The 13,087-nt window shown below is 37.9% G+C and overlaps 1 protein-coding gene across 21 annotated transcripts in view; it reads right to left on the reverse strand.

The window, feature by feature from the left end:
- Positions 1–13,087, reverse strand: part of JAKMIP1 (janus kinase and microtubule interacting protein 1) — a 231,060-nt gene that overhangs the window by 73,351 nt on the left and 144,622 nt on the right. For 10 of the 21 annotated variants that reach the window (XM_017727650.1, XM_017727647.1, XM_017727645.1 and 7 more), the window contains exons 1-5: positions 10,738–12,769; positions 9,258–9,424; positions 7,886–8,037; positions 6,451–6,589; positions 3,936–4,643 (exon numbers count right to left, since the gene is read on the reverse strand). In XM_017727650.1, the coding sequence (XP_017583139.1) occupies positions 3,936–4,643; positions 6,451–6,589; positions 7,886–8,037; positions 9,258–9,424; positions 10,738–10,789 (1,218 nt within the window). In that variant the 5' untranslated portion in view covers positions 10,790–12,769. Of the gene's footprint in view, positions 1–3,935; positions 4,644–6,450; positions 6,590–7,095; positions 7,183–7,885; positions 8,038–9,257; positions 9,425–10,737; positions 12,802–13,087 lie in introns of those variants that run through there. The other 11 variants (XM_017727658.1, XM_017727655.1, XM_017727656.1 and 8 more) reach the window with 4 other exon arrangements.

Below are 13,087 nucleotides of genomic sequence, written 5' to 3' on the forward strand. Positions count from 1 at the left end.
TATATACAGATATATATATATATATACACATGTGGTGTCTGTGATATGAAAACCAGGCACATAAATTTCCTCTGCTATTTTACATTCAAAAGACCTATTATTTCGTTAGAACTTCTATTGTTTTATACCATTTTCTTATTTCAACATTTTCCAGTAAATGTTGTAGTTGTAAATTTTCCCCTAGTTTTCCCCTTCATACTTTATAAAGCATTAAGGAAGAAAATATGAGTCATAAGCATGTAGTATGTCAGATCACAGGTGGAACAGTGACTAAATCAACAAAGGTCATCAGCAAAGATAAAACAAAGTCCCATCAAGTAGGGAATGAGACTAATAGTTCAGCGCCCTGCTAAAAAGACAATTGTTCCTAAGTTGGAAGAACTCAAAGCTGAACAATCATTCCAAACAAGACTTTTATTTTTCCATTCATGATTTAATTGCAAATTTCATATTCTGCTCTTGACATTCATCTTGAGTCCCTGACTGAATTTGACACTTCCTGATGCAAAACAGATACCCCTATTGCTTGATAATAGCAGATCACATTTCACATGCACTGTGCTCATTTTCAGTGAACAGAAGAATCAGATTTGATTGTCTCAACAAAACACATCATTGAGATGGTAACCAAAACAGCTACACCACAGAAACCAAGCCAACACAGGCACTTTTGTCTTCCTGCACTGCTCTGCATCAAACGCCAGCAGAAAATAAATCTGGTCCCTTTGCACTGAGCTACAGTTTTAAAATTACATATGGATGGGATAGGCAATGACTTCCAAGTCTTCAGTTCGTAGTGAGTCAGAAAAGGCTGCTGATTTCCCACAGGATCCCCAGTGAGATTTTTATTTCAACCCAAGTCAGTTGCCTCAATGTTGTGCTCTATTAAAAGATGTTGATTAAGAGACACAGCTTAAGTGGAAACTACCACACTTCCAAGATTTCTTCCCTTATTTTCTCAGTAATATCAAATAATAGAATGGTTTGGGTTGAAAAGTACCTTAAAGGTCATCTAAAGGTCATAGTTACAACCCCTCAGTCAGGAGCAAGGACACCTTCCACTATACCAGGTTGCTCAGGCCCCATCCAACCTGGTCTTGAACACTCCCAGGGGGAGGGCATCCACAACATCTCTGGGCAACCTGTTTGAAACTAATGCCAATTCCTTGGAACACAATCATTCCTTTCCTGCACCTCTTCCTTTATTTCTTCACAGAGATCAACTCTTGATTGATATGTGGGTACTGTCAAAAGAAAGTTACTCGAAATGATGTATAAGATACAATGCTTGGATGGCAGAACATCACACTGAGAAATCAAGACCTCAGCTGTCATGTGAAAGCTGCAGAAAGATGCATTGCTTGGTGTTCCACACTTTTCCTTCACCTTCAACAAGCCCCCTAATGCTCACATCTAGAAACTGGTAAGTCAACACACAGCCACATGTAACAAGCTGCTTTCTCCTGTGTGTTCACTTCTCATTCAGGCACATACTGCAATTGGAACATCGCAGACAGGATTCTGATACTGAGATTGGAAATTCAAATTTTCTACAAGATTTATGTGACTACATTCCACCACGAGATGCAGTTCACCTCTTGGAGCTCAGTCTAATTGGATCTGGTATTACTGATGAAGATGCAGTAATGACTAAGGCTAGTCTTTAAAAATAACTGATGTGATTGGTATTTGAGTGACATGGTATTTACTGAGAAATCTCGTACTGTGTGTATTTCACAGGAGTGTGATAAGCCTGTCTTCACAAACTAATTTTTTCCTGGCTGTGAAATAGGGAAATGATGCCATTTGCTCTTTCACTGAGAAATATTATACAAGCAGTTTTCTAGGAAACTAACAGCCCAAAAATCTTTCTTGTATTGCACACAATTTTTCATTTTTATAGCTGTTGATGGTGTATGATGAGCTTAAATAGGATTTTTCTTGTAACTATTTTGGCTTAAATACTACAAGACTGAGGCGATGAGACTGAGAAATTCTATTTTAATAGGTGCCAGTAAAACTCCAGATAAGGGGGAAAAACCCTTTTCAGTTTTACAGAAAAACACCAGATGTCTCCCTCCTCCTTTTATCACAGATATTGAAATTTTTTCCCTGCTATCTCAAGTCACTTTCTACTAGAAAAATGCAAGTGTATTTGTAGTACCAAAAGAGGAGGAAGAGACAACCAGAAATGCAGAAGGCACAAGATTTGATGCTGCTGATGCTATACACAGTATTTAAAGTAAACACAAATTACGGCCTGTTCATTTATACCAAAGATTGGGTAACTGAGACTCTAACCTCCTATGACATAAGAAATGTAAATTAATGCTTAGAAAAGAAATGGTTAGAAAACTTCATGTAGAGAAAAAAATAGGCTTTTATTAGAGTACAGCATAGAAAGAGTCTTTTTTCTTGAAGACTTCTTGGATTGGTCTCAGGCAATTAGAGAGTTATGTATCTTGCTTTCACACCTTCAAATAACCCAACATTTTTGTTCTTCTTTTCTCAATTTTATCAAACCAATTGTAATTCTTCACTACTTCTTCTCTGGCTCTGAAAGCCCTCACTCCTCTTGATTTCAGCTCTGCAGTCCCCTCATAGTACATTTGTTTGTTGTACCTGTTTACAACTCAGTGCAAGACCCTTGAGAAGTATCTTAAAATATTTTTAAAAAGTATTCTTCATTCCCAAGGAAAAGTGAATAGACTATTTAAAATAACTATAGCAATGGATCAGGGTAAGCAGTTGGTCTTTCTGCCACCTCGGGGCAGCTACAGAGACACATGGGGTGAGGTGCAACTTCTGAGCTGTCCACAGAGGTCACCCACGTGCTGCTGGTTACTGCTGGATGATCTCACCACTCTCAGAGAAAACCTCCTGGAGCTCACTGCTTTGGGACTGTAAAACCACTAATGGTATAAAATCACCAGGCCTGCAAAGGTGCATTCCACCACCAGGTTAAAAAATTTGTCTTTATTTCCTCTAGCTTTACGGATACAAGATCCTCTCTAGCTTCTCCCAGTTCTGGAAGTACTCACAGTCTGACTGACCTCCTATATGAAAGGGTTTTGTTCATGCCCACTACCTCTTGGTTAACTGCAGTTAAAATCAGGAGAATTCTTGGGATATCAGGTCACAATCTGTCTGAATGAGTGTGAGGCTTGGCTGATTTCACTTTAAATAAAGTCTCAGAATAAAAATACCCTCCACCTCAGTGCATGAAGAATAAAACTTTGTTTGAGTCCACTCTGTGAAAAGAATTGTTCCTTGTCAGCAAAATGAATTGGCAGAAGCTGAATGCCATATTACAGCATGAGCAGAGCTTTCCCATGCAGTGCTGGAGTGAAGTGCTTGAAGCAAACAAGTCCTATTCAGTGTATTCAGGGCATATCACAGTGCTACAGAGCTGCAAACCATTGACTATCTCAGCTCACTCCCGGTCACAAACGCTGCATCCATCTTCCCTTGTTTACCATTATCCAGAAAATCTCATAGACAAGATTTATTGTCAAGTGTGCTTTTTGCTCCAGCATTTGGGCATGAATAACATGCAAAAACTCATCCAACCATATGTGTCCTCCTCCACTAAATGGTGCCCACAAGACAGATCCCAGAAGTTCTCCTGGGCTCTACTTTTAGTGCCAACTGAGACCTTCTGCCGTGAGCATATCACTTAAAAGCTTAAGGAAAAAAGGTTTGAGTGTCCTCCATGTGCACCTAACAAAAGCTTTGATGCAATGAAGCTCCAACTACTAATTCCAGTGGGTGTGAAAGACAAAGTGGGAAGTACCAATGAATAAACAAAAATAAGGAAAAAAAAATCAGGTGGGATAAAGCCTTTCACATAGCCTTGACTGCACATCTAATGACAGGTGTAATCCAGGGTGATACAAAGATAAAAACTAATTACATTTTGCATTATTTTTACTTACCAGTTGGCTTACCACGTTAACACGGCTGTCCCCTTCTGCCAATCTTTTAAGTTCTGGGTATTTTTCTTTCTTTTTTTTCAACTTCACACTACCTTGATCTTCTGAAGTTCTGTTTCCATCTAAAAGCTCTTCCACTTTTTCCTGTAGTTTGATTTCAGGTAATTTTAAACTATAGACATGATGGTGAGATTCTTCCAATTTTGTTCTGAGAAAGTCTTCAGCGTCCTGAGAGCACTGCAGTTCAGTCAGCAGGTCTGCCTGTTCTCTTCTAGTGTCCTCTTCTTTTTCCCTCAAGAACTTCAGGTTTTGCTGAAATGCCTCACAGTGCCTCTTCACATCATGCTCCGCATTTTCAGTACAAGTCTTCCATTCCATTTCTTCCACGCCAGGGTGTTTACAGCCCTGGGTCCCACTGCACACTGAATGCAGCTTCTGCTGGAGGTGCTGCACCATTCCCTCTTCTAACTCAGATGTCAAAAGAGCAATATGGGCATTAAGATCTCGGACTTGCTTTTCCAGCCTAGATACCTCACCCTGAAGGTAACAGTCCCTTTTTCTCAGTACTGCTGTCTGTTGTCTCTGCCTTTGTTTGTAGTGCTCAAAGTATTCTGACTGGCTTTTTATTTCATCTTCTTTTGTCTTCAGCTGTTCCTGAAGCCAATGCAATTTTTCCTTCTGCTTCTTCTCTGACTTCTTTTGGTTTTCAACCTATAATTTCAGGGACATGTATGGTTAACATCTTAAGTATCTTCTTCCCTTATAATTTTGCTTAATTTAGTGATAATTTTGCCCCTGTTTTCTGAAAATTCAGGAATGACATTGATGCCTTAGGTTTTAACTTTTATATTTTTCAAATCCTGTGCTGCTTAGTGGGTAACTCTGAAGTTTCATGTGGCCTGTTAGCTGCTGTTCTCTCATGCTGGTTAGACATAACAAACCTCTCTAGGTTTGCTCTTCAAGGACACCAGGCCCCAAAATGTGTAAACTAAAGCCTAGAGAAGGGGGGATGGCAAACTTGGGATAATTACATCATGAACTGAAATTATAATGGGAGAATTAACCCTGATATGCAAATGAACCAAACTTATAAAAGTGTGAAAAACCTGTGACCCAGGGTCCATCTTGGGTGTAGCCTTTTGACTGCCCAGGGTGTACCTTTGAAGGCCCTTCAAATAAATATCTACCTTTATTCCCTTATTCTTGTCTAGCCTCTGTTCTAGGTGGCCACCTCAAGGCATCAACATAAGTAGAAATTCATCTCAGTAGGAAACAGACAAAAAAACCTACATATTAAATCAAAATAAACCTTAGAACTGTTAATTCATATATCCAGCTCTGATTCATGCAGTAACAGATCCTTAACACTGAGTACTGTAGCACTGGGGTGGTACAGGCAGAGAAGCTGTGGTTCTGTTTTAGAAAACAGGGCACACACTTTCCAGAGCTCAAGATTTTGCCCTTTGCTCTTCACCACACCTGTCATCTGTCAGCTCCTCTTATGAGCCTCCTGAAAAAGGAGAAAGGAACAGATGCCTTTTGAAACAGTTTGAGAAAAACTTTGGTATCTTCATTTGCACTGCAGTGTGTTTGAACACAGAGACTTACTGAGGTGAAAGATGCCAATGAAAGGCAGAAGAGGCTTTCATGAGTCCTGTACTGCCCTTGCTTTGAGCAGAGTAAGAGCCACCAGTATCACAGGGACATTGCAGCAACTTCGAAGCACGACTGAAGGCACAGAGGCATGAAAGAATGACTTTGTTTTTTTCAAGGACTTCTTTAGATGAGTCATTTTGATCATCAGTACTTTCCTGTCAGAGGCATTCACAGGCAAGGACTGGTCAGAAGGAACACTAGGCTGAAATGTCAGGTAGATGTGGGCTAATACTTTGTTTTGTTAACTCTTGATGAGAATATATGTCTAACCTTCCCAAGTCTTGAAAAATACATTTTACTTTTAATTACAGAATCAAAGACTATTCTTCATTCTTGTGAGTCTTGCCACACAGTACTAGTGTCCTGTCAGAGAATTAAACTTTGACCTAAAATGCTGAAAAAATGAAAGTATATCTTGTGATAAACATAATCGAAAGACATTGTTTCACTGAAGATTGTTCTTGAAAAACTTTCATTTCCTCTCCATTTTCATGAATCCATCCAATGAGCAAACTAGATAAAAATGCCTGTTGTATGGGGCTAGAAAGATAAACTCTGACCTAAGAAGGAGTACACTGAGCGGGTTCTAGGGAGAAAGAAAGAAGAGGGAGCATAAATTTAAAAGATCAAGGGCCCAAATGAGAGAAATAACAGCAATGCTGTCAAAAACAATAGATAAATAGAAATCCGCAGGGAAAAAAAAAAAACCAAAAATTCTTCTGGTTTCTTTAGCTGTAGAAAAAGAGAAAGGCTGAGACCATTTATTGCTTAAAAACAGAGGTCATTGGAGATGAGGTCGACTTATAAATTACTACCACAAAGAGAAAACAAACCAGATCATTTGCAACAATATCCCCCTCACCAAGCTGATCAGGTCCCCCTGAATGTCTCGCAGTTTCCCTTTAATGCGCACATGGGCATTTTCAACCTGGTTCAGCTTCACGTTGAGTTGGTCAATCATCACAAGAAGTGCTTTGTGTGACAGTTCCAGCTCCTTCATCCTGTGATAGTGAGAATGAACATTTTTGCTAAGCAAATACCACAGTACAGTTCCAGATAGATAAGCTGTCACAAGCGATGCATCAATTTATCTTTATTTTTGTATTTTTCTCCCAAAAATAAAATAGTAACACATTTTTGATCACTAATATAACAAACACTTAATTCTTAACAAGCCTACTGGTGTTAGCACATTATGCTGGAGACTGTCAAAATTGTTAAAGATGAGACCTTTCTGCTGACTTATTAAGAATACCATAAGCAAACACATTTACAAGATTTTTGTTCAATGGAGTTTGACATGCTACATGGAGTAACAACTTAGCATAAAGACAACCACAACACTTCAGTGTCTGCATGTACCTGATCATAGGATTATGGTAGGTTCACAGTCAGTGAGTTCAAACTTTATGACAGTAAATGCTTCCCATCAAAATTAACATAATGGGTAACCTACAAGTACCTATGTTTTAGGGACTGAAGTGAAAATACCTTACTTGTAACATACCTTCAGTGGGTACCGAAACCTACAGTGCATAATTGTATTGACTTTGTCCACAAAGATGGATTTTGACAAAATACAGGTTTGCTTTGCCTGTTGGTAGTAAAATGCTAGTATCAAATTATGAAGTGTGATATGATGATCTTTAAAAAAAAAATTTTTATTTTGACAAAAAGCCAAATATTAAAATATTTCTGGCAAAATTCCTGATGAATTCAAAGCAATTAAAAATTATACAAATAATTGTTTTAATGCCATTTATATTTCCTATCCTTTTTAACTCTGACTTTCTTTAAAACAGTGCTGTTCCTGACTATCAAAACCTCATCATTCTAGCCAAATGTATAACTAGTGCTTAATGGCACCTTCATCTACTGAAATGATTAGCATTAACACATTAAAGTAGATGAAGCTTTCTGAAACAAGGAACTTTTTTTACAACATAAAATTCCAAATTATATCTTATTTTCAAAGGAGAGGGATACGCTTTACAAACAGAATTTATACCATGTGAATATTTAAGAATGAAACTTTCTAAGAAAGCTGTCTGGTTATTTGCAACAATATTTTAGACCATGCTGTAAATCATACTTAAATAATAATTGTTAAAAAATTATTATTGCATTTCTATTCTGACAGCTATACAAAACACACATGCATCTTCTCTGACACTTTAAAAACACATAAAGTCTTTCTTTTTGCTGGTTCTGCATGTATCATTTGACAGCCAGGGCAAAATGAAGAGTACATCTGTCACATAACAATAAATTTTAATGCAAACCCCCCTTTTATTTACCTATTTCTTAGGATGGAATCTGACTCCACGTAGTCCTCTAGAACACCTTTCAGTTTTTGCTCTGACTTTTCCAGCTCTTTTATTCTGAGGTTCAAATTCTCTTCTCCAGCACCTTTTACTTTTTCATCAGGTGTGCTTGCATCTTCTAATTGCTGGAAAACCCAGGAAGTAGCAATTTTAACATTAAAATTCGGAACAGCAAATCCTTCGTTACTGGGCATTCTAATACAGTAACAAAATTCTTGTTCTCTTCCAGATACAGGCTCCATGATGAAAAAAGGTCCAAATTAGGTTCTCAATGCACTACAGAGCATGCAATAACAGAGTCTAAGCCTCTGATGATCAAATGAACAGTCCTTCTTGATTCTGAACAAATTTATTATTTATGAGAAAGTCTCATTTCATTAGCCCTATTAACATGCATGAAGGGAGTTGCCATTCACAACATGAGATCCCCATAAAAGATTCAGTTAGACTAATTAATAAAGGAATTAGGTATCAAAGTTTTGAAAAGAGAGTAATTTTCTACTAAATATGGGAATTCATAGAACTGAGTGTGTTTATTTTGGATAAATCTATTACATTATTGCTTCAAGACAGAAGACTAAAAAGAGGGTATTTTCTATCCAAAAGGCATTCTATAACTATTTCAGAGAAAATATTCAGTTTATCTAACTGGTACTCTGGAATTCTGCATGCAGTATTTTGCTTATATCTACTTCACCTTTGACATGTTATGAAACCATACGTGAAGGAAATTTTCAAATTTGGGCTTAAGAAGGCAAGCTAAGTCTGGTTCTTTTCTTTTGCCTCTTTTAGTCACAGATCTAAAAATTCTTCAGAAACTCACTCCAGTAAGTATAGTCCTGTAACTGTGTCCTGGTTTCTGCTGGGACAGAGATAATTTTTCCCTTAGAAGCTGGCACAGCACTGTGTTTTGGATTCAGGATGAGAATTCTGTTGATAACACGCTGATGTTTTGGCTGTTGCTCAGTAGTGCTCACCCTAAGTCAAAGACTTTTCAGTGGCTCACGCTCTGCCAGTGAGGAGCTGCACAAGGAGCTGGGAGGGAGCATGGCTGGGACAGCTGATCCAAACTGTCCAAAGGGATATTCCCTACCACAGAGCTTCATGCTCAGTGTATAAACTGGGGGGAATCACCCAGAAAGGGACTGATTGCTGTTCAGGAACTGGCTGGGCACTGGTCAGCAGGTGGTGAGAAACTGTAGTGTGAAGCATGCTCGTTTCTCTTGGATCCTGTTAAATTCTCTCTCTCTCTCCTTATAATTACAATTATTAGCATTAGCATATTATTATAGTAACATTTTGTCTCAATTATTAAACTGTTTGTATCTCAAACCAAGAGATTTACCTTTTCTTTCTCATTGTCCTCCTCATTGGTCGGGGGATGGACTGGGGGAAGTGAGTGAGTGGCTGCATGGTGCCTAGCTGTCATCTGGGTTAAACCTCCACCAGCTGGCACCTGTGAAATGCCTTTGATTGTACTACATTTGTGTTGATTTGGAATTGGATCTGTAACTGGAATTCAACCACAGAGTTTGGATTTATTACCAAGGAAATAATGCAATTACTATTTCTTTTTTTTTTTCTTTTTTTTTTTTTTTTTTGTAGACAAATGCTGAATCTACAGTGCAAAGAAGATAAAAGTAACATTTTTGATACTGAGGAGTAGAAAATGGCACAAAATCAGTGCAAAAGAATTTTAAAAATGCAGGGGTTTTTTTTCTTATCACCTCATGTTTTGATGTTTTGCTATGTGCCATTCGCAGGTTCGGTCAGTTACATAAAGTTTTACAATTTTGGTCTATTATATCAACTCACCAGCCTTATGTCAGCCACACAAGGACCTCAAGCTGAAGTGATTCAGCCACTCCTCAGTCCCTTAAGAAGCCAGGATACTTAAAAGCTTCAAGTGCGGATAGATATCAAAGAGTAAATTCATGTGGACAACAAAGTTCACACCTCTTTGTGATCTCCAGACTTACCTTCTCAGAGACCATGCATCCCTGAGACATGTTAACATAATTATGGCTCTCCCCTGGATGGTGTAATTTCCCAAATGGAACAGTATCTTCAATTTAGAGTTCCTTGAGACATAATATTTTGTCTGTACCTATTATTTGTAAATGGAATAGACATCCTGTTTTGTGACAATGGTCATCCCTGAACAGCACTTCAAAAGCCATATACAGTAATAGTGACCATTGGTACTTTTCTCATTAATAATTTACAGTGGAAGCCAAATTAATATAATTTTCAACTAGCCTGACACCAGGAAAGCTGTTACAACTGAGAAACTTACAGTTTCCTTCTTCACCTATATAGCTGGGACAGATGATTTGAAAGCTGTGTCACAAAAAGGGAACATCAGGCCCATCGTCTTGTATGGACTGAATCACAGAATAATAGAATCACTAAGGTTGGAAGAGACCTGTAAAACCATCAAGACCAACCACTAACACAGCACTGCCAAGTCCAGCACTAGACCATGTCCCCAAGAGCCACATCCACACACCTATGAACACTTCCAGGGATGGTGATTGCACCAGTTCCCTGGACAGCCTATTCCAAAGCCTGAACACCCTGTTAACACACTGTACCCATTCCCAGCTCTATAGTAAATACCAATATAGAACAGATAGTCAGACTGTAATACTATACTCCATTTTCCAAAAGTACAAACTCCACTAGCTCAGTGCTGAAAAAAACCATCATAAATGCAATGGAAAATGTCAGCCCAATCAGCCAGTTTCCTCAAGAAAACCATCACATGTAAATTACAATGTAATAACAAAACACATAAGAAAATAAGGAAATGAAACAGTTCGTACCTTCTCTGCTTTGTAAGACGACCCTCTCCTGTCTGTGCAGTGCACTTATCATGGCAGCCACATGCTGTGACCATCCCGTGTTTGTGCTTATAGTTTCATATTCAAAGTAGTGATGAGCAAAACTGTGTCTATGAGAAGTGTTTCTTTGCCAAGTGAATCATTGTTCCTTCATCGGCACCAGGTTTGATTATCTCAAGCTCTGTTTACCTCCTGTTGTAGTCCTTTGCTTCGGTGATGCCAGAATTCTCTCTGGCAGTGAAGGCCTTATTTTTCCACATTCTGCCATCACACTGCTAAAAGCTTTAACTAAAACATGAAAAATTCCTGTTTGAAAACACATTCTCTAAATGCTCGTTCCTTTTGGACAATATATTGTGAGCAACACATTCTTTTGGGGATCAAGATTCCAGACCTCTTCATGATCATTGTTTCCAAGGTAAATTGTGCTTTCTACCAGGGTTATTCAGACCCTGACATCAGCCACAGTTTGCTGCATGTGGCTGAATTAATCTTGTGGAGTGTCTTGGCTCCTTCTGCAGGTAAATGCTCTTGTCTGGTGATTGTGCAGAGTACTTCTCTTCAGAGCCTGATAATTATCTGAGAAAACTGGCTGATTCCTGCACCTTCAACAGTGAGAAATTCAGTTGCTATGACAAAAATTTTCCTCAGCTTTCTCTGTCCTTCCTTAGTTGTTCATTGCCTTACGTTATTTTTGTCAATCATAATTTCCACTTCATGTGATGTATTACTGCAACCATCTAGTTCATGTTGGAGTTCAGCGTGTTCATGGGAGTAGACTTGTTTCTCTGTGGCTTTCTACCCAAATAGGATTTTCAAGAAAACGTGAGAGAGGAGAAAGTTATCTTCTAATATTGTGCTCTTAATGTTTTCATCTTGCCTCAACATTTCAGAAATAATTAAAATTACCTATTTTTTCATATTGCCTTTCCAGCTCTGAAGCACTGATTTGCTTTTCCCTCTTTGAAAGAATAATATTTTTTCATTTTATGACCATTCTCTTAAAAAAGTGTTTGCAACTTCCATTTTTTCAGTCTGTGCTTCACCCCAAATTTTTCTTGCAGTTCAGGTGGTAATGACTGTTTATCTACCTCTGCTGGTTGAGGCTGTGCCATTTTTGCTTCCTGGTAGCTAATGACAATGGTTTTTTATTTCACCTGAGAGGATGCCCTGATTTTCAATATTTATGTTCAACTACTCCTCTGCTTATCACATTCATCTACATGCTCATTTCTCCAAGTTCCTCCTTCTTCTTGAAGAGATAACTGAGCACAGCACATGACACATTCTCGTTTCCTGACCTCTCAGGCCACCATGGAATCTGCCATTTTCCCTGTGCTGTCTTTACAAGACATTGCCTTCCTTTTCAAGAAACATTCAAAAAATCATATTTCCCACACAGTTCTTGCCCACTTTAAAGTTTTCATACTTCAATCTACCATCTTGGCTTTCTCCAAAACCCATCCTTTCTGCACCTGTGGATTTCCAACTAATGAATTTAATATGAATTTTACCACTGCAGGGTTGTAAATCTTTATTTGTTTCCAACTTTGAACAGTTTGCTTCCTGTCAGCTATTTACTATAGACAACTTAATGTCAAACACTTAGTTTTTTTATATAGATATTAAAAAGGAGATCCTGTGTTTCTTGGGTGAAATGCAAACCACATTTGTTGAAAGCATGCAGTATGGAGACAAAAATCTCAGTACTGTAAGAAAACCATTTGGTAGGTAACAGTTCACATAGCAGCCAGTAATTGCACTTGTATTTTTTTCTGCTGTTTGGTTGGTGTGAGAGTGTAAGTTCTGTTTATATTTTTTTTCCAGTGTTTATGATGTGCTGGTCCTTATTTGATTGTGAAATCATTCCAGCTTGAAGCTATATCTTTTTAAAAATCTCTAATTTTAAGTTCAAATATTTTGCAGCTTCAAGTATTATGCAAACTGCTTTATGAAAAAATGCACCAATTTAAAGCTGCTTAAAAAATATTTTCTGTATTTTTGCACGTGGACTCAGCTTTTCACTCCATAGGTTCTTTTAATAGCCTGTAAACAAAACAAAACAAAAACCAAAACAGAAAACAAAAACAACAAAGAAAAGAAAAAGTCTGCTGAGCTTTAGATAAAAAACATTACTTCAGAAATAAGTGTTGGTATCCAACCCTAAATTCCCAGAGAGCACAATGTCTTTCTGGATGTTTTATATTACCTTCAAAATAACTAAAACCAAAATTACTATCAGTAAACCACCTGGTTTGCCTTGAAATAGTTAACAGTGTTCAAAAGTCCAACTATAATTAGGTATCTTAAAATTGGCTTTTCTGTGTTAGAT

The sequence above is a fragment of the Corvus brachyrhynchos genome, unplaced genomic scaffold (assembly GCF_000691975.1).
Source record: "Corvus brachyrhynchos isolate BGI_N302 unplaced genomic scaffold, ASM69197v1 scaffold80, whole genome shotgun sequence".
Lineage (NCBI taxonomy): Eukaryota > Metazoa > Chordata > Aves > Passeriformes > Corvidae > Corvus > Corvus brachyrhynchos.